General features: G+C 40.9%; 1 protein-coding gene across 2 annotated transcripts; it reads left to right on the forward strand.

The window, feature by feature from the left end:
• Positions 1 to 266: 266 nt before the first annotated feature.
• bub1bb (BUB1 mitotic checkpoint serine/threonine kinase Bb) lies at positions 267 to 16,098 on the forward strand. 2 transcript variants are annotated; one of them, XM_060933992.1, is made up of 9 exons: positions 267 to 333; positions 4,914 to 5,088; positions 5,246 to 5,305; positions 5,382 to 5,526; positions 5,611 to 5,807; positions 5,931 to 6,091; positions 7,965 to 8,146; positions 10,073 to 10,170; positions 15,584 to 16,098. In XM_060933992.1, exons 2-9 carry the CDS (start codon positions 4,949 to 4,951, stop codon positions 15,888 to 15,890), a joined length of 1,290 nt encoding a protein of 429 aa, XP_060789975.1. In that variant the 5' UTR covers positions 267 to 333; positions 4,914 to 4,948; the 3' UTR covers positions 15,891 to 16,098. The 2 variants fall into 2 exon arrangements, with proteins under 2 accessions (XP_060789975.1, XP_060789974.1); XM_060933991.1 differs by having other exon boundaries at positions 295 to 410.
• Positions 16,099 to 20,243: the final 4,145 nt, after the last annotated feature.

Genomic DNA, 20,243 nt, shown 5'->3' on the forward strand with positions numbered 1-20,243 from the left:
ACAGCACATTAAATAACCAGAGACTGATTCATCAAACTGTTTTTGTAAACTACATTACCCAGAATGCTTTGTCTAAAGCAACGTTCGTTTAAGCTACAAAATAAGTTAAAAGGTTAAAAATAAAACTGGAGGTTCAACTAATGTGCAAAATAATCTGCGTTTTAACAATGTAGAATAATAATCGTAAAATAATATGTAGTTGAGAGTTGTTTTATTTTTTTAATCCATGTCGGAAGCTCGGCTATAGGTCACGTGAACAGATTTTACCCAATCGGCGCGCTGTCAGCCTCCTCGCGGTTCTGTTCAAATCTACAGACAGAGACGTTTATAACGGTAAAAATAAATGCACTTGTTATTTGTAGGTTGTTCTGTTTAGATATCGATTGTAAAAGGGAGACGTTTGCACCGAGGTAAGAAAATTATATAACTATAGTAGTTCTTTGTTCGTAGGGAGCCAACGATTATCCAGTTTACAGTGAGGAGCCTGGGAGCAGATCACTGGTTTAATCCAGGCCTGCTGGGTAATTACAAGGAACTATAACCTGGTTAGGTCCTTTAACCAGTCTCCCCAGGATTCCGCGGGCCTTTTTTGTGATTGTTGCGGGCTAAAATGTCTGATGTTGCGGGGGGTTTTCCAAAAAATTGCGATGAAAGTTGTGGTGGTTTTTTTTTTAGGTTTTTGTTGCGATTGCATTGCGGGAGGAAGTGAAAGTTGCGAGAAATTGTTGCGATTTTCTCTTTTTGTGATTAAAATTGAGTGATGTGTTAAATATTAAGTTATTACTGAAAAACTATTGATTAAAAAAAAAACAAAGACGCTGAGAAATGGTCCTATAAACAACTTTACCAATATAAAAGATTACCAGGACTACAAAAATGCAGAAAAATAGGCTTTACTGATCCAAATGCTCCTGTTGGTTCAAAAGTTAAAGTGCAGAGAACCTCACAGCACAACATGAAGTTACCTTAAAATATAATATAAATGCCTCAGCTTTCATGTAAGAAAAAAAAAAACTATTAATACTAGTACTGTGTGCAGGCAGTCTCTCCTGAAGACTAAATTAAAGAATAATTATAAACTAATAAAATAAATGGCTCAGGCTTCATAGAAGAAAAAAGACAATTTGAACAGAATCTCACAGTATGATGCTGAAGCTGCCTAAACACTGGAAAATAAAATAACATTTTGGCAAAAATGTTGGCATCCGTTAATTTCTTGTATTAAGGAAAAAAATAATGTAAAGTGCGCACAGTCCTTCACTGTAAACATAACACACTTTCATTAACAGAATTTAAGCCTACAGAAACACTGACTCGCACATGCTGCTTCTCTTGACCGGAAACACAGAAGTAAGCAGTGTTGCCAGATACTGCTGACGTTTTCCAGCCCAAAATATGTTCAAACCCCCCCAACTGGGAGGGAAACCGCCCAATCTGGCAACACAGGAAGTAAGGCGGAAGGTAGTTTGTCGACGTCACCTCAAGACGACGCCAACGATTGGTCAAATTTGCGGGAAAGTTGCGGTGATTGGATATAATTGCAGCACCGCCCTGAATTCGCGGGGATTGGTTGAATTTGCGTTGAAGTTGCAAATCGCAACATCGCGAAATCCTGGAGGGTCTGTTTAACAGCCTGGTATTATTTAGACAGCTGGCAGAGTATTCATATAACTCATGTTTGCCGTGAGAGTACTTTTTAAAACTTTTTTTATTTAACTGCTCTTTATAGTATTTTTGTAGAAACATTTTAATTATTTTTGAAGGCATCTTTTGCTCTACAGCAGTTCTTTGCATGTCAGCCAAGACTTTTGTATAGTACTGTATGTAATCTCTCACTCACACACTACAAGAGAGAGGAGTGTGCAGAATAAATAATAAATACATTTGTGGGTAAATTATATGAATCTGTGATGCCTGCGTGTTCCAGCTTTTGGATATAATGTGATCTGCTGGTATAAAATTCATTTTTAATCATTTCGGAGAGATTGTACTGACTGCAGTCATGGGCAATTCCATGTAAATGTAAACCTCACCATGCAAAAATAAAGCAACATGTAATACATCAAAACCACTCCCAGAGATATCACCTAGGCCTGTATTTTACAGATGTGAATAAGTTGAACCAATTTGTAACCAACCTAATATGTCACCGTCAGTCTTTCTTTCTTATAATGTAAAACCCAAGCTAAAATCAACTTTGATCATGTACAATTCTATATTATTGCCACAAGCCACAGAAATGTATGCTAAAATCCACAAAACAGCAAAACAATAGCCATCCTAAAAATTATTTAAGAACTTTGATAGTTATAGCTGATATTTAGAGAGTTTTTCAAAGGGTTATGGTGGTTAAATTGCTGATTTTCTAAACATACGCCATGTCTATTTCAGACGCGTCACATCCGTAATGGAATTTCGTCACATCCATAACGCTGACTTTTCCTTCCGAAACTCTGCATGAAATACAAAATATTTTAAACAAAGATTTTTTAATATTCACCTTGGACCCCTCTATCAAATGGATATCTCCATTTCGACATTAGGTTTACAATTTCACAGAGTTTGATAAAAATGTACAGTCACCCAAGAAAAGTGATACTTTTTCTGTCACATCCATAACGCATCTTTTATTGGCATTTTCTGGCATGCCCTAGATGTACTATGGGAATTGTTCTTGTTCTATCACTTCTCCAGTATGGTACAGCCTTAAAATATGCAACACCTGTTTAAATACTGGGAGACAATAAAACATGCACTGGGTCATTTGTTGCCATTTTGAGTTCAAGTGTCACGTCCATAACGCTGGAATTGCTCTCATCTAGATTTTTCATTATTCACTGTCAGGGCTGTTTCTTTGTTTGCCTGGCAATATGGCGGATGCTGTGTGAAAAACAAAAATCTCTGTTGTCCGTGAAAGTTGTCTATATTCTATTCCAGGTTAAACACTTGCAAAGAATGACCGAAAACCTTTAACTCCATGAATTGTCAGTGAAAATAATGGCAAGATCATGGCCGCACACCGTGACTGTATGGAATGCGCGCATGTATAAAAAATTTCACTGGATATGCGCAATCACGCACTTTGATTGGCTATAGACCCCTTTCACATGACGTCATCGCGCCGCGAGATTTTGTTAGGCGCCATATTGGAAGACCAAGTACATGCACTCACAAAATAAAACAAAGTACGAGCGAGAGTAAAGTGACACGATGGATGATAATTCGGGTTATGTGAGTACATTACCAGTTGCAGAAAGGGCACGGTATGTGGAGAAACTGGCTGTGATTGATGGGTTTGACCCATATGATAAGACTCGGGGCAAGGGAGAATGGAAACATAAGGAGGACCGGACACCAATTCTGCCATCTGTTTGCTACCCAGACATTGTAAACTATTTGTTGTTTACACCCAGTGCCTACACTCAGTGTTCGAACTATGCCGATATTTTCGGGGGGCCCCTTTTTTTCCCTTGGGGGTGTGTGTGCTTGCGCTTGTCTCAGAGCGTGGATCTCCAAACACATGAGAAGCCTATCTTGCGCACATATCACGTGGACTCCACACCTCCACACACGCATCGCGTCTGAAGTCATAACTCATCAGGGGAAATCGTGTCCGCATTGGCATGTTCAAAAAACAACCTCGCGTCAACAATGATACCACACGCAAGAAAAAAAAAAACAGTCAGGCTACTCAACAACCAACCTGGCAGCAGCGAGCAAGCCCCAAACCATCCTAAATTATTATTATTATTATTATTATTAAATTGTAGAAGTCTGGGAGGCTTGCTCCTCATACAGTTATCAACTTGGGGCCACTTTAGCATGTTTTAAATCTGAATTTCTTGCGTTTGCTTACCTCAACGTGTCCGCAGATCATGCACAGACTTATCCATTATATCCACAGTTTTTTGCCAAGTCTCACACAGGTTTCTTTCAAGTCTACTGTTGGGCCAATAAATCATAAATAAAACAGCTCAGATTTGTTTGTTTAAGTCGTTTGCCACTCCACTTTATTCTCGTGGGTTCACATACCGCTGCCGTTATTATCCCCTTATCACGAGTTTGTTGGTCTTCCAAAATGGCGCAGGGTCTGTTTACTTCCGGTTTCGGGTGATGTCAGTGAAAGGGGTCTATTCTACTACTTGGCTATCAGCTCATATACCGTAAGTAGACAAAAACAAAATGGTGGAGCGTGTTGCTGAACCAACCAAGGATGAAATAAAAATTCTACTTGAAAACAACCTCAAAAAATAAAAAGGCAACAGAATATGGAACGAAAATATTTGATGGTAAGAATGTGTTCCCCCCCCATAAATTATTATAGCATTTGTCACAAATTGCTACTGCCATTTCGCCAGGTTGTTTACATTCCTTTTTTTTTTTTAAAGATTTTTTTGGGCTTTTTTCACCTTTATTATTGGATAGGACAGTGTAGAGACAGGAAATGAGCGGGAGAGAGAGACAGGGAGGGATCGGGAAATGACCTTGGGCCGGAATCGAACCCGGGTCCCCGGATTTATGGTATGGTGCCTTATCCACCTGAGCCACGACGCCCCCAGGTTGTTTACATTCTAAGCGGAAATTATTTTGTCGGACGTTTTGTATAAAGTTTTTATTTATTTAATTTGAAAAAAAAAGCTTTGCTTCTCAAAATCCAGTGAAATATGGATAGAATAAAACAGTTATTCCACTCAATCTCATCGTACTTGGTGCTACCAGCTCGTGTACAACTTGATTTAGTGGACTAACTGTTAAAAATATATATTTGGGACCCACAAAATATGCCAGGGACCCCAATTTGGCCAGTCGTGTAGGTCCTGGGACCCAGAACGAAAAATCCTAGCTCCATCCCAGAGTTGCCTACCTCATACAGACTTGTGAGATAAGCAGCAAAATGTGCCTTTTCTATTCAGTCTCTGCTAGTGCAGTCCACTGCTGTCAGCGAACAATGGCAGAGGGAGAGGTGGAGTGGGAGTTATGCAAAGAGAACATCCGGCCTCTGAGACGTGGCCGAGCAATCTCCGCCCTGCATCAAGCACTCACCCAGCAGCAAGAGGGCACCACTAGTGCTATCAACCAACAAAAACAGTAAGCACTCCTTGTCTATTCTAAGTGTCCTCTCTGTGTGTGTGTGTTTTTTTGCTTCTTTTCATTTGTGGGTGCTAGATGTCGTGTTTTTACTCATTGAAGGCTCATGTTGTAGCAGTGACTTCAACAGTAGTTTTTTTTTTTTGGGACTTTATAGAACATATGAATTAGAGCTGCGGATGTATGATGGAGATGACCCTCTTGATGTCTGGGATAGGTGAGATGTCTTGAACATGATTCTTAATATCCGTTTTCCACATGACTGAGGAAAGTTGACAGCCTTTGCTTTGCAGATACATAAAATGGATAGAACAGACTTACCCACAGGGTGGTAAGGAGAGCAGTTTGACTCTTCTTCTGGAAAGAGCAGTCATGAAGTTTACAGAAGAAAAAAAGTATCACAACGATACCCGTTATGTCGACCTTTGGATCAAATTTGTAAGTGCATTCCTATTTTTCCTCCTTGGGCTGATCAGATCCTTGTGATCTAATAATCTTGTGCGCCGTTGTTTTGAACTACAGGCAGAAGACTGTTCTGATCCGCTGGATGTCTACCGGTACATGCAAGCTCAGGGTATAGGGACAATGCAGGCATCTTTTTACATTGCATGGTCTGAAGAATATGAAAAAATTGGAAACTCACGGATGGCTGACAGCATATTCCAAGAAGGTTTAAAGTGTGGGGCGGAACCTCTAGACAGATTACAGCAATTTCACAAGTATGGAGTCTTGTATCTTTGTTTTTGTTATATAGATTGATTTATGTTATTAAACTTGATTCATGGAGCCCTTCGGGCATCTCATATATAACTGTAAGTAAATGCTAATCCATCTACCCTCAGAGCATTACAGGCACGTGTGTGTAGGCAGATGATGACATCAGTGCTTGATCAGGAAACAGATGAGCTTCCAGAGCCTCAGAGGGCATCACTTACTGAACTGAAAGCCAAGGGAAAGAAAAAAGCTGTTGCTCCTGTCAATAGGGTGACTGGAAGAGTTGGTTGTGAGTAACTGATTTACACGCATAAAAGATGGAAGACAAGCAATATATTATACAGTACCAGTCAGAAGTTTGGTCACACCTAATTCAGTGTTTTTTTTTTTTTTTTTAATTTATTTTTATTAGTGCTGTCAAAGTTAACGCGATAATAACGCGTTAACGGGATCAAAAAAAATAGTGCCGTTAACGCAAATTCTAATTTGGCCCTGCGAGTCACCCGTAGTTCCTGTTGAGGCTTGTCGCGCGCTGCTTCAATAAGAGTACGTGTGAGTGATGGAGAAAGGCATAGACACATAAACATCCTCGCCGCCATATTGGATGGGGCAAAGTGGAGATTCTTCAACCGTCTCTGGTATAGCGTCTAGACAGTAGCCGAGAATAAAGATGCCTCATTCATGTGCTGCGTTTAACTGTACCAAAGAGGTTTACCGTCCAAACGAGATCACATGGGATTACCTTTCACAGGTGAGACTGGAAAAATACTTTTCAATACTGTTCCTTCAGTCTTCAGTTTCCCAGCTCATCTCCACCGGGTAGGTGTAGAGTTATAAGCAGTGAGAATTAGATAATACAGTGCCACACTATGATGAACATTTTTGAATGCATGATGAATGTTTTTATTTTTATGTTTATTTCTGGGCGGCACGGTGGTGTAGTGGTTAGCGCTGTCGCCTCACAGCAAGAAGATCCTGGGTTCGAGCCCCGGGGCTGGCGAGGGCCTTTCTGTGTGGAGTTTGCATGTTCTCCCCGTGTCCGCGTGGGTTTCCTCCGGGTGCTCCGGTTTCCCCCACAGTCCAAAGACATGCAGGTTAGGTTAACTGGTGACTCTAAATTGACCGTAGGTGTGAATGTGAGTGTAAATGGTTGTCTGTGTCTATGTGTCAGCCCTGTGATGACCTGGCGACTTGTCCAGGGTGTACCCCGCCTTTCGCCCGTAGTCAGCTGGGATAGGCTCCAGCTTGCCTGCGACCCTGTAGAAGGATAAAGCGGCTTGAGATAATGAGATGAGATGTTTATTTCTTCTTTTATGGCAAATACTTCTCTTCAAAAGAAACTAATGAAGAGTAAAATAAAACATTTTTTATTTTCACAGTGATATGCACTTTATTTTTCATCCCTTGGTTTTCTCATCTAATATGGAAGTTATGGATGTCAGTGGCCGTGACAAGACGTGTTATGCTCTGCAATAAAAAAAAAAAAAAAACATTGGTACAAAGCAAGCCCATTCTCTTTTTTATGCTGATAAGAGAATTACAATGGTTTTTCATGTGACAAAAATGTGCGATTAAATTGCGATTAATCGCGAGTTAACTATGACAGTCGCGACATTAATCGCGATTAAATATTTTAATCGCTTGACAGCACTAATTTTTATTAATTAAAAGACGTTTCATATATTAAAGTAATGATGGATATTGTGTCTCTTTACTTGGCTGTTCTGACATAATATGGATTACTACAGTTGTGGAATAGGGCTATTTACTGTGTTTTTATTTTACTGTTTGATCTCAAATGCATTATGAAGGCAAGAATTTGCACTAACTTTTGACGAGGGACAGCTGTTAATTGAAAAACATTCCAAGTGACTACCTCATGAAGCTGGTTAAGATAATGCCAGTAGCGTGCAAAGCGTCATCAAGGTAAATGCTGGCTACGCTGAAGAATCTAAAATATGAAATGTATATTGTTCTGGGTCCCACCCCCCAACATAATTCTGTTATTTCATACTTTTGATGTCTTCAGTATTGTTCTACAATGTCGGAAAAAAGTCAAACTACAGAAAAACCTATGAATGAGTAGGGGTGTCCAAACTTTTTTGACTTGTACTGTAAGCAGTTGACACATTGATGGTTTATTGATCTCTTTTTTTGTATAGTTGCCAGGGGTCTGCAGTTTAAACAACCACTTGGGCCAAGTCACAACAGTCGACTTGTGATCTTTGATGAGAATAAAGAGCACCCTGAGGCTCAGGAACTCGAATTAGAAAGTTGGGCAGCCCCTCCAGCTGCTAAGGCCAAGGAGAATGAACAGAAACCTGATAAATGGACCAATGCTAAGGTACGAGGCACGGGTTTGTTTTTATTTTAATCATGTAAAAAATCGACCAGTTCCTTTTACATTAAAGGACATGGGACATGGATTTTTTTCTGGGTATAATTATGTATAAAGGACATAAGAAATGCCATCTAAATCACTGCAGGGCGTCAAAAATGTGAAAATCATCACATTATTCAACTTTTTTATACATCAGCGTAAAACAATGATTCGTTAATTAGCTAAGCGGTCACGTGACCCGTGACGTCACAAAAACTTTCCAAGGAGCCAGCGCTTGGGAATCTAATGTAAACAGGTTACCGTAATGGACACCATCGACAGTGACATTCCCGATGTTTCACAGAGATGTGAAGTTAGACCCTATCAATTCGAACTGATAGCTGGAAATTCACATGAACATAGATCTTGTCTTTACTCTGACGGGTCGGATGATTCTGAGAGTGAGAGTTCATTCAATCCCCATGAAACTGAAAGCGGTCGGCTCGATAACACTTCCTGGTAAGTTAAAAACAATTCTGCTCAAAGGCTAATGATCTGTTGAAAGAAGTATTATTTTTGTATCATACATTGAAAGTTCATCATAGATCTCGCTAAAGTCCGTTGAAAGCTAGTTTTTTTTTGCTGATATTTTTCGAGATTGATTGAGATACAATGCTTCCAGAGTCCGAGATGAAAACATTCAAAATGGCGAAACGAGTCAGAATTATGATAATCAATAATTGATACACCCAAAATTATAATACTAATCCTTACCGCATGAGGCCCATGGCAAAACCACACTTCCAGGAGGGGCTGCCGTCTGCCTCCCAAGCCGTCCGAGAGCGCTCCTCGTCGAGCACGGCCAGGCGGGCGAATGCCCTGGTCCAAAAAATAATGGTACAACTCCGAGTGAAGGTATCAATGCGCTGCCGAAGCACGCAGAAGGTGTTAGTACGCCTGTCATTATAGTGCGGACTTGCCATAGCATAGAAAATCGCCACGTTTCAATTTGTGTAACTGAACTTTGTTTCATGTCACTGGTCATATAAACCTATGTAAACAGGAAAAACGTGGAAGAGTTTGGTCGCATCTAACTACAGCCCCAAAAAATACCATTGGCCATGCTGAGCCTAGCTACATTGCTAACAGGAGTAAACAGCGCGTCTGACTGACTGGGAGGTCGCAATACACCATGATGTTCAATGTACGTTAAACACTCTTAAAAACGAAACAATTTTCTTGTCATCCAAGACACAAAAACTATTTTGTCGCATTCGTCATCATCACGATTCACACTTCTCCATATTCATCTACCCGCTCGTGCTGTGCCCCAAAGTTTTTGAGACGTATGATCACGTGACAGCGGCTCTTCCGGGTGTAAAATATGCATATCGGAGCTCGAGCAGAAATGCCATATAATCATCACGAATATAACGATTTTGCTGAATTTAATAGATAATTTTGTATTTGTTGATGCAATTATTTCATATTTTTAATGGAAAGAAACTGATATAGCGTGCATTCATGTTTCATGTCCCATGTCCTTTAAGTTTTTGACCAATTCGCCATATATACAACTGTGTGTGGGATGTTTTTTTTTTTTTGGGGGGGGGGGGGGTGTTCTTAGTATTATCTTGATTGTGGGTTTCCTCTGGGTACTCCAGTTTCCCTCAGAGTTCAAAGACATGTGGTTAGGGTAACATGGGGCAGCCTTGGGCTGAAGTTCCCTTGAGCAAGGCACCTAACCCCCAACTACTCCCTGGGTGCTGTAGTATAGCTGCCCACTGCTCTGGATATGTGTGTGGGCTCATTGCTCACTTGTGTGTGTTCACTGCTTCAGATGGGTTAAATGCAGAGGATGAATTTCACTGTGCTTGAGTATGCATGTAACCAAGGCTGTTTCTTCTTATCTGCGTATTAACACTCATACATTTTCTGTCTCATGACCAGTTGCCACAGAAGTCCAGGTTTGGCCATAGTGTTGTCGCGCCACCTCCAAAGCCAAATTTCCAGCCCTTTGTGGAGGAGAATGATCAGCCTCCTGTGGTGTAAGTGCTATCTGCTCTCCTTATCATGCTAACACATGCCAATTAGGCCCTGAGCCTTTGGAGTTTAATGTGCATGCTTATCACTGAATAATTTATCTAAGTTGTCTTCAATGCTTTATAGGCTCTTGCAGTCATGTTTAGAGGACATGTTAAAATGGGCTTTGAATCTCAAACCACTCCCTCTTGGATAGTTAATTATATAGGCTGAGAAGGCTCCATGCCATGCCCTTTGTATAAACTGATTGCATTTCCAGTGCAGTTGTACATTTTGTCCTAGAAGTACTGTTTGTACAGCAGCCGTTTGGATTGAATGTGGAAAGCCCTTCTAATTAAGGTAGCGTGGCCGAGCGGTCTACGGCTACGTTTACATTACGTCGAATCAGCGGATCATCAGATTAACGTTCTTAAAACGATTCGCGTTTACACTAAAACCGTTAGCCGTGCACACAGCAACACCAATACGCGGATACGCTCGGCTCCGCAGGCATCCTGCGCTCCAAATCACTCCGCCCTGAACAGCGAGTGCCCTCTGGAGGGTGCGCACTCCGGCCCTGCGCAGCTCACAGAGCGCGCGAGTGAAGTGAACAAGCCACGATTCGGGACTGAGCCGCTGTGTGTGAGATCCCAGCGCATATCACTTATTACTTGCAAGTGGAAGGATGGCAAGCCTAAAGACAATCATAACTACACAATGGGCAGTATTTGCATCAGTATTTGCAGTATTTTCATACTTTTATACTCTTTAATGAAAGGTGATACAAGGCGGAAGTCTGCGCCGTTTTTCAGCAGTCGCGTCACATGACCAACGCCAGCGAATCAGGAAGGTGGATGTCACAGTGACGTTGTCCAATGAGACGCCAGCTAGAGCTCAGCACAGCGTATTCGCGTATTCTCAATGTTTACACAGCACCGGAGCTGATACGATCTAGATTGAATACGTGGACGCTGGCGGATTCCCGTTTCCCCGCTTTTTCAGGGGGGTTAATGTAAACGGACAGTGCATCCGCGAAGAAAACGAGACAGATACGGTCTAGTGTAAACGTAGCCTAAGGCGCTGTTTCCAAGTGGTGTAACTGAAGATCGTTTGCCTTGTTGTATACTTCCTGTATAATCTCCTTCCCTGTCAATCACAGCAACATTTTGGTAGCAATCAGATGATTTGTATAAGGGTTGTTTTACAATCAGGGTACAAAGTTCAAATTGATTCAAACTGGTTCTTGTACCAGTTTTTAAGTGAAGGACAAGTTAAAGAACAGATAGGCATGTGTAATAGTTTGTATTATAACAAGATTAAGTGTAGCTTTAAGCAGGGCTGGGAGAAACAAATGAAGTGATTCTCGGAGAGGACATTTTTTTTTTTTTGACAATTCAGAATCCACTACGGTTAGTGCTGTCGCCTCACAGCAAGAAGGTTCTGGGTTCGAGCCCCGGGGCCGGCGAGGGCCTTTCTGTGTGGAGTTTGCATGTTCTCCCCGTGTCCGTGTGGGTTTCCTCCGGGTGCTCCGGTTTCCCCCACAGTCCAAAGACATGCAGGTTAGGTTAACTGGTGACTCTAAATTGACCGTAGGTGTGAATGTGAGTGTGAATGGTTGTCTGTGTCTATGTGTCAGCCCTGTGATGACCTGGCGACTTGTCCAGGGTGTACCCCGCCTTTCGCCCGTAGTCAGCTGGGATAGGCTCCAGCTTGCCTGCGACCCTGTAGAACAGGATAAAGCAGCTAGAGATAATGAGATGAGATGAGAGAATCCACTACTTCCATAGTGCTTTTAAATATAAGGCTGTAAGCTTTGTGTTAGTTGTCTCTAATATTTATGTCCCAATATCTTGACCCCATTTAGGATGAAAATAATCATTTTAGATATGTTATTTTATATTGAAAAATTAGCTGTCTCGGAGAGGACATTTTTTTTTTTTTTTTTTTTACACAATTACATACAACCCCGATTCCAAAAAAGTTGGGACAAAATACAAATTGTAAATAAAAACGGAATGCAATAATTTTACAAATCTCAAAAACTGATATTGTATTCACAATAGAACATAGACAACATATCAAATGTCGAAAGAGAGACATTTTGAAATTTCATGCCAAATATTGGCTCATTTGAAATTTCATGACAGCAACACATCTCAAAGTTGGGACAGGGGCAATAAGAGGCTGGAAAAGTTAAAGGTACAAAAAAGGAACAGCTGGAGGACCAAATTGCAACTCATTAGGTCAATTGGCAATAGGTCATTAACATGACTGGGTATAAAAAGAGCATCTTGGAGTGGCAGCGGCTCTCAGAAGTAAAGATGGGAAGAGGATCACCAATCCCCCTAATTCTGCGCCGACAAATAGTGGAGCAATATCAGAAAGGAGTTCGACAGTGTAAAATTGCAAAGAGTTTGAACATATCATCATCTACAGTGCATAATATCATCAAAAGATTCAGAGAATCTGGAAGAATCTCTGTGCGTAAGGGTCAAGGCCGGAAAACCATACTGGGTGCCCGTGATCTTCGGGCCCTTAGACGGCACTGCATCACATACAGGCATGCTTCTGTATTGGAAATCACAAAATGGGCTCAGGAATATTTCCAGAGAACATTATCTGTGAACACAATTCACCGTGCCATCCGCCGTTGCCAGCTAAAACTGTATAGTTCAAAGAAGAAGCCGTATCTAAACATGATCCAGAAGCGCAGACGTCTTCTCTGGGCCAAGGCTCATTTAAAATGGACTGTGGCAAAGTGGAAAACTGTTCTGTGGTCAGACGAATCAAAATTTGAAGTTCTTTATGGAAATCAGGGACGCCGTGTCATTCGGACTAAAGAGGAGAAGGACGACCCAAGTTGTTATCAGCGCTCAGTTCAGAAGCCTGCATCTCTGATGGTATGGGGTTGCATTAGTGCGTGTGACATAGGCAGCTTACACATCTGGAAAGACACCATCAATGCTGAAAGATATATCCAGGTTCTAGAGCAACATATGCTCCCATCCAGACAATGTCCCTTTCAGGGAAGACCTTGCATTTTCCAACATGACAATGCCAAACCACATACTGCATCAATTACAGCATCATGGCTGCATAGAAGAAGGGTCCGGGTACTGAACTGGCCAGCCTGCAGTCCAGATCTTTCACCCATAGAAAACATTTGGCGCATCATAAAATGGAAGATATGACAAAAAAGACCTAAGACAGTTGAGCAACTAGAATCCTACATTAGACAAGAATGGGTTAACATTCCTATCCCTAAACTTGAGCAACTTGTCTCCTCAGTCCCCAGACGTTTACAGACTGTTGTAAAGAGAAAAGGGGATGTCTCACAGTGGTAAACATGGCCTTGTCCCAACTTTTTTGAGATGTGGTGTTGTCATGAAATTTAAAATCACCTAATTTTTCTCTTTAAATGATCCATTTTCTCAGTTTAAACATTTGATATGTCATCTATGTTCTATTCTGAATAAAATATGGAATTTTGAAACTTCCACATCATTTGCATTCTGTTTTTATTTACAATTTGTACTTTGTCCCAACTTTTTTTGGAATCGGGGTTGTACTAATTTGATCAAAATAGTCTGAAAACTTACTGGCATTCAACATTAAAACTTAACTATGTTTCCAATGATGTGGAACCAAATATTTGTTTTATGGTATAAAGAATGATTTAAGTGCATCCCTTTTGGAGCTACCTGTGGTCAAAAAAAGCACTTTTTTTCTAAATGACACGAGTAATTTTGCTAAATATGACATATATTGCCATACATTCACCAAAAATAATGTTATCACCAAATTTTTTTTGCATGGTAAATAGAGCTATCACAGAGCTACAATAAACAACCAAGTTTGTTTAGTCAAGCCTTTTGATATTGAAGATAATAAGTGTTAAATGTGATTTTTAGCTTGCGTACCCTGATTGTAAAACAACCCATAATCATTTAAATAAACCACCAATAGGAGGATGGCGCAGGATTTTGCAGGACACCGTCAACTAGGATAGTGACAGTGGTGAAACAAATTAAACTAATTGACAGAAAAATATCCTTTTTGCCTTTGGCTCACTTTGAAGAATGTTTCTATTTATGCCACCCCACTTTCTGTATGAGCCTGGCTCATGCTGACATGACATAAGCACAGAGCTGCATTTCCATTGGCTCAGAACAAAGCTAACCCATCCAGCTGAATGGTGGTGTCTGGAACTCGGTCGCTGAACCATGTCTCCTTGAAAACAAGGACGCAGCAGTCTCTAAACTCGCGCTGGGTAGTTCGCTGGAGTCAGATATGGTCTAGTTTATTTTCTAGGGAGCAGATATTGGAGAGTAGAATGGATGGGAGAACCCGCCGGCTAGGGTTAGCTGTTAGTCTAGCACGGACACCTCAGCGCTTGCCGTGTTTCCGCCTCCTCACACACCGCTTCCGATGAAGCCTCCTCGTATCACCAGCCTCAGGCGAGGATGAGGACTTGAGGCCTGTTCCTCACAACAAGCCAAGGTTGCATGGTTTCTCCAGCAGATCATCATTTATTATGATTTCTGCAAGGTGTCTAGTGATGGTAGACATGAACATCTGCTGATCTGATGTCCATGTGCTGTATGGGGTCGAGCAGAGGAACAAAATTACACACACAAAAAAAAGCGCACCATTTTGGATCCGGAGAGGCTGCTGCGTGCTACTGCTGCACCGCCATCTTGGATCTTTTTGCACACTATTAGCATCATCTTCGTGAGAGTCACCTGGAATGCTTTTCAATTAACAGCTGTGCCTCGTCAAAAGTTAATTAGTGCAATTTCCTGCCACCTTAATGCGTGAGATAAAACAATAAGTAACAGTAAATAGCCCTATTCCAGGGCGGCACGGTGGTGTAGTGGTTAGCGCTGTCGCCTCACAGCAAGAAGGTCCAGGTTCGAGCCCCGTGGCCGACGAGGGCCTTTCTGTGCGGAGTTTGCATGTTCTCCCCGTGTCCGCGTGGGTTTCCTCCGGGTGCTCTGGTTTCCCCCACAGTCCAAAGACATGCAGGTTAGGTTAACTGGTGACTAAATTGACCGTAGGTGTGAATGTGAGTGTGAATGGTTGTCTGTGTCTATGTGTCAGCCCTGTGATGACCTGGCGACTTGTCCAGGGTGAACCCCGCCTTTCGCCCATAGTCAGCTGGGATAGGCTCTAGCTTGCCTGCAACCCTGTAGAACAGGATAAAGCGGCTAGAGATGATATGAGCCCTATTCCACAACCTGTAGTAATCCATATTATGTTCAAGAACCGCTCAACTCCGTAAAGAGAAGCAACATCCATCATTACTTTCAGACATGAAGTGTCCTTTATAATTCATAAAAATAAAGAAAAACCATTGAATTAGGTGCGTTAAAACTTTTGTGTGTGGGTCTCCTGCATCATTCTGTGGTTTTTAATCTGATTATGCTGCTGTTCTTCCAGAACTCCATGTAAGATCAACCCAGCAGTGAATACTGTACTTTCAGCAAGGAAGCCACGTCCTGAGGCGCAAACGCCGCTGAAGAGGCTACAAGAGAGGCAGCAGCACATGCAGCTCCAGCAAGATGAGGAAGACAAAAGTGGAGAGAAGAGCATGTACTGCAAGGATCTGCTGTCCAGTGGCGTCACTGAGTTTTCCTTTGAAGAGCTGCGTGCTGAGCGATACCGCCAGAAATGCAGCCAGAGACCGGAAGCTGCCAGCAGTGAAGCAAGCAGCAAAGAACCACCACACACTAGTCAAGAGGACTGACGGGAGCAAATCAGCATGTCGATGATCTCGAATCTGAATTGGCCTCTACAGTCAATGTTGGTTTTTATTTTTATGTTGGTTCTGTTTGTACAGAAGAAACAGAATCTGAGAAATCTTCCAAAAAGTGATATTTGTGGTGTGATTTGAATATGGGCAATGTATCAGTACCTGAGACTTTCTCATTCAAATACACTGTTGCTTGACTGATTACAGTTTCTGGATTCTGTTTCTATAATTGTACTTATCTATGTGATTTGGTACGTGTGTATATATATATTTTTTTTATGAAAACACTTATCTTGACATTTTTCATGTTGTGTTAGCAGTTGCGTTCAAGTATGGTGTGTCCAATGTGAACTTTTAAATAAATAGCTGTTGTAGCTTTGGTGCATATTGATACTGTATGGCATACACTTTGGTAACTCCTTGCAAGAATCACATAGATTCTAAAACACAAGCAGTGGGTCTCTCTTGCTCTCCAGTAGTAACTTTTTACAAGAGGCTATAAAGAATATGGTATAGAAAGAAGATCAAGGCAGATTTACCACTGAAAAATATTGTTCCATTAATCATATATACAATCAATCATTAATTATTCATTAGGCTAAATTGGAGGAAAGGAAATGCAATGACAGCCAAGTGCACAGTGGGAAATATGTAGCGTCAAATTGACAGTAAAGAGAGTTATAAAGAGGGAGGTTTTACATCTTAGTCAAGTTTAAAATGTCAGTTTTAGAATTAAAGTGACTGTAATGCCCCTAAACCATACTTTTTTCCTTGTACAAAACAACAATCATTATGTTGAGTGACCATGTGTTTTCAAACCACAGCTGATCCAAAAGGACATAAATTAATGGAAAATCAATAAGATCAGCCGATTTCCCCCCCCAACGGAATCTGTCAAGACTGACCCGGAAGATCCCGTACGGGTGTGTGATGTCCCATGTAACAATTTCAGAGGTGGACAGTAATGAAGTACATTTACTTGAGTACTGTATTTAAGTACACTTTTTGAATATCTCACTCTCTCTCTCATTATCTGTAGCCGCTTTATCCTGTTCTACAGGGTCGCAGGCAAGCTGGAGCCTATCCCAGCTGACTACGGGCGAGAGGCGGGGTACATCCTGGACAAGTACTTTTTGAGTATCTGTACTTGAGTATTTTTTTCTGGAAACATGTTTTTAACTTCATTACATTTGAAAGACAAATATACTTTTTACACCACTACATTTCTATCAAGGTCCTCATTACTATGAAGCAGCTTTGAAAGTGGATGTTTCTTTTCTTTTCTAAAACGTGTTTGATTTTTTTCACAGGTGACACTGAGACAGCCGATCACTCAGTAATCACTAGGGTCACGTCACGTCCATAGACTGTATAAAATCAAGTTCAGTTATTTCTCAGCAGCATTATTTAACACGATCAGTTGATGGCAGAACGGAAGGAGGCAGTTCTTCTGGGGAACGCACGCACTCATGGCTTTATCTAGAATCCATGTTTCAGTTTTCTGAAAGGATTAAAGATTCATTTCATTTTAAATGTTTGCTCTGTTTACCTAAAACGAACCACATCACAGCCTACAAAAACTCACCGTCCAACCTGTGGAAGCATATTGAGGAATGTAAACATTTTATTCCAAGAGAAAGCTTGCAATTACAACCCTGATTCCAAAAAAGTTGGGACAAAGTAGAAATTCTAAATAAAAACGGAATGCAATAATTTACAAATCTCAAAAACTGATATTGTATTCACAATAGAACATAGACAACATATCAAATGTCGAAAGTGAGACATTTTGAAATTTCATGCCAAATATTGGCTCATTTGAAATTTCATGACAGCAACACATCTCAAAAAAGTTGGGACAGGGGCAATAAGAGGCTGGAAAAGTTAAAGGTACAAAAAAGGAACAGCTGGAGGACCAAATTGCAACTCATTAGGTCAATTGGCAATAGGTCATTAACATGACTGGTATAAAAAGAGCATCTTGGAGTGGCAGTGGCTCTCAGAAGTAAAGATGGGAAGAGGATCACCAATCCCCCTAATTCTGCGCTGACAAATAGTGGAGCAATATCAGAAAGGAGTTCGACAGTGTAAAATTGCAGTTTGAACATATCATCATCTACAGTGCATAATATCATCAAAAGATTCAGAGAATCTGGAAGAATCTCTGTGCGTAAGGGTCAAGGCCGGAAAACCATACTGGGTGCCCGTGATCTTTGGGCCCTTAGACGGCACTGCATCACATACAGGCATGCTTCTGTATTGGAAATCACAAAATGGGCTCAGGAATATTTCCAGAGAACATTATCTGTGAACACAATTCACCGAGCCATCCGCCGTTGCCAGCTAAAACTCTATAGTTCAAAGAAGAAGCCGTATCTAAACGTGATCCAGAAGCGCAGACGTCTTCTCTGGGCCAAGGCTCATTTAAAATGGACTGTGGCAAAGTGGAAAACTGTTCTGTGGTCAGACGAATCAAAATTTGAAGTTTTTTATGGAAATCAGGGACGCCGTGTCATTCGGACTAAAGAGGAGAAGGACGACCCAAGTTGTTATCAGCGCTCAGTTCAGAAGCCTGCATCTCTGATGGTATGGGGTTGCATTAGTGCGTGTGGCATGGGCAGCTTACATATCTGGAAAGACACCATCAATGCTGAAAGGTATATCCAGGTTCTAGAGCAACATATGCTCCCATCCAGACGACGTCTCTTTCAGGGAAGACCTTGCATTTTCCAACATGACAATGCCAAATCACATACTGCATCAATTACAGCATCATGGCTGCGTAGAAGAAGGGTCCGGGTACTGAACTGGTCAGCCTGCAGTCCAGATCTTTCACCCATAGAAAACATTTGGCGCATCATAAAACGGAAGATACGACAAAAAAGACCTAAGACAGTTGAGCAACTAGAATCCTACATTAGATAAGAATGGGTTAACATTCCTACCCCTAAACTTGAGCAACTTGTCTCTTCAGTCCCCAGACGTTTACAGACTGTTGTAAAGAGAAAAGGGGATGTCTCGCAGTGGTAAACATGGCCTTGTCCCAACTTTTTTGAGATGTGTTGTTGTCATAAAATTTAAAATCACCTAATTTTTCTCTTTAAATGATACATTTTCTCAGTTTAAACATTTGATATGTCATCTATGTTCTATTCTGAATAAAATATGGAATTTTGAAACTTCCACATCATTGCATTCCATTTTTATTTACAATTTGTACTTTGTCCCAACTTTTTTGGAATCGGGGTTGTAAGTTGTCTGTGCTTTTGGAGCTAGCGATAACGTTGCAAATGTAGCTATGTAGTCTGGTTAGTTAAATGACTTTCTATGGATTTGCCCACCAAGATGCCATCGCTTTGTCCACGGCTAATGTTAACACATACAGTAGCTAGTTAACTTGGACACTGTTAGTTAGCATGTAAAAACGGAGTTACGCTAACATGAATAATGTTAACTTCTCTGAAGTCCTTTCAGAAATATATTTTAGCATAATCTTGCTAAATAAACAATGTAGAAGTCTTTCTTTTCTAGTAGCATTAGCTACCCAATATAATTTTGAGTTTCAAAAGAGTTTGCTAGCATGTCAGGTGGCGCTTCACTAACTAGCTAGCTTAACTTTAAACCACCATGATGCATAGCATGCATTACTTTTGTGAATTCACAAAATAATCCAGTAGGTTGCTTCAGAGGCATGAGGTATTATAAGTGTTGTGTCAACAATACAACAATGTGTTGACAGAAAATGTACTTTTAATACTTAAGTATTTTTAAAAGCAAGTACTTCAGTACTTTAACTTAAGTAAAAAATTTGACTGGAGAATTTTCACTTGTATCGGAGTGACATTTGACCAGTGGGATCTGTACTTTGACTTAAGTAATGAAGTTGGGTACTTTGTCCACCTCTGAACAATTCAGGTATCAATTGTGTTCATGTGCGCAGGAGTGGTTAGACCAGTCTCGATATGGAATCATGTTTTGGAGAGAATTCTGATAGTGATTGGGATTCTTATATGTTGGATGAAGGGGCAGAAGATTATCAATGATATTCCAGAGTAAATGGTTATCTTTTTGAGCCCCCAAGACAAGAAATTGCCAGTTCATGACAGTCTTCCTCTGAAGCATGTGCGAGATGGAGAGATTTGCAGAATGCGATGGTTACCTTTCATCATGTTTTCCTGAACAAAACTAAAAAGATCGAGTCTTGCAATATTGCAATCTGAGAGTATTTAACATGTTTCAGTTGATAATTAATGATGATTGCTCATGCACATTTTTCTTCCTGTAAAAGTGCATTAGATTTGATAAAATCGGATGTCGTGAGCATGTGAGATGGAGAGATTTGCAGAA

The sequence above is a fragment of the Neoarius graeffei genome, chromosome 11, assembly GCF_027579695.1.
Source record: "Neoarius graeffei isolate fNeoGra1 chromosome 11, fNeoGra1.pri, whole genome shotgun sequence".
Classification (NCBI taxonomy): Eukaryota; Metazoa; Chordata; class Actinopteri; order Siluriformes; family Ariidae; genus Neoarius; species Neoarius graeffei.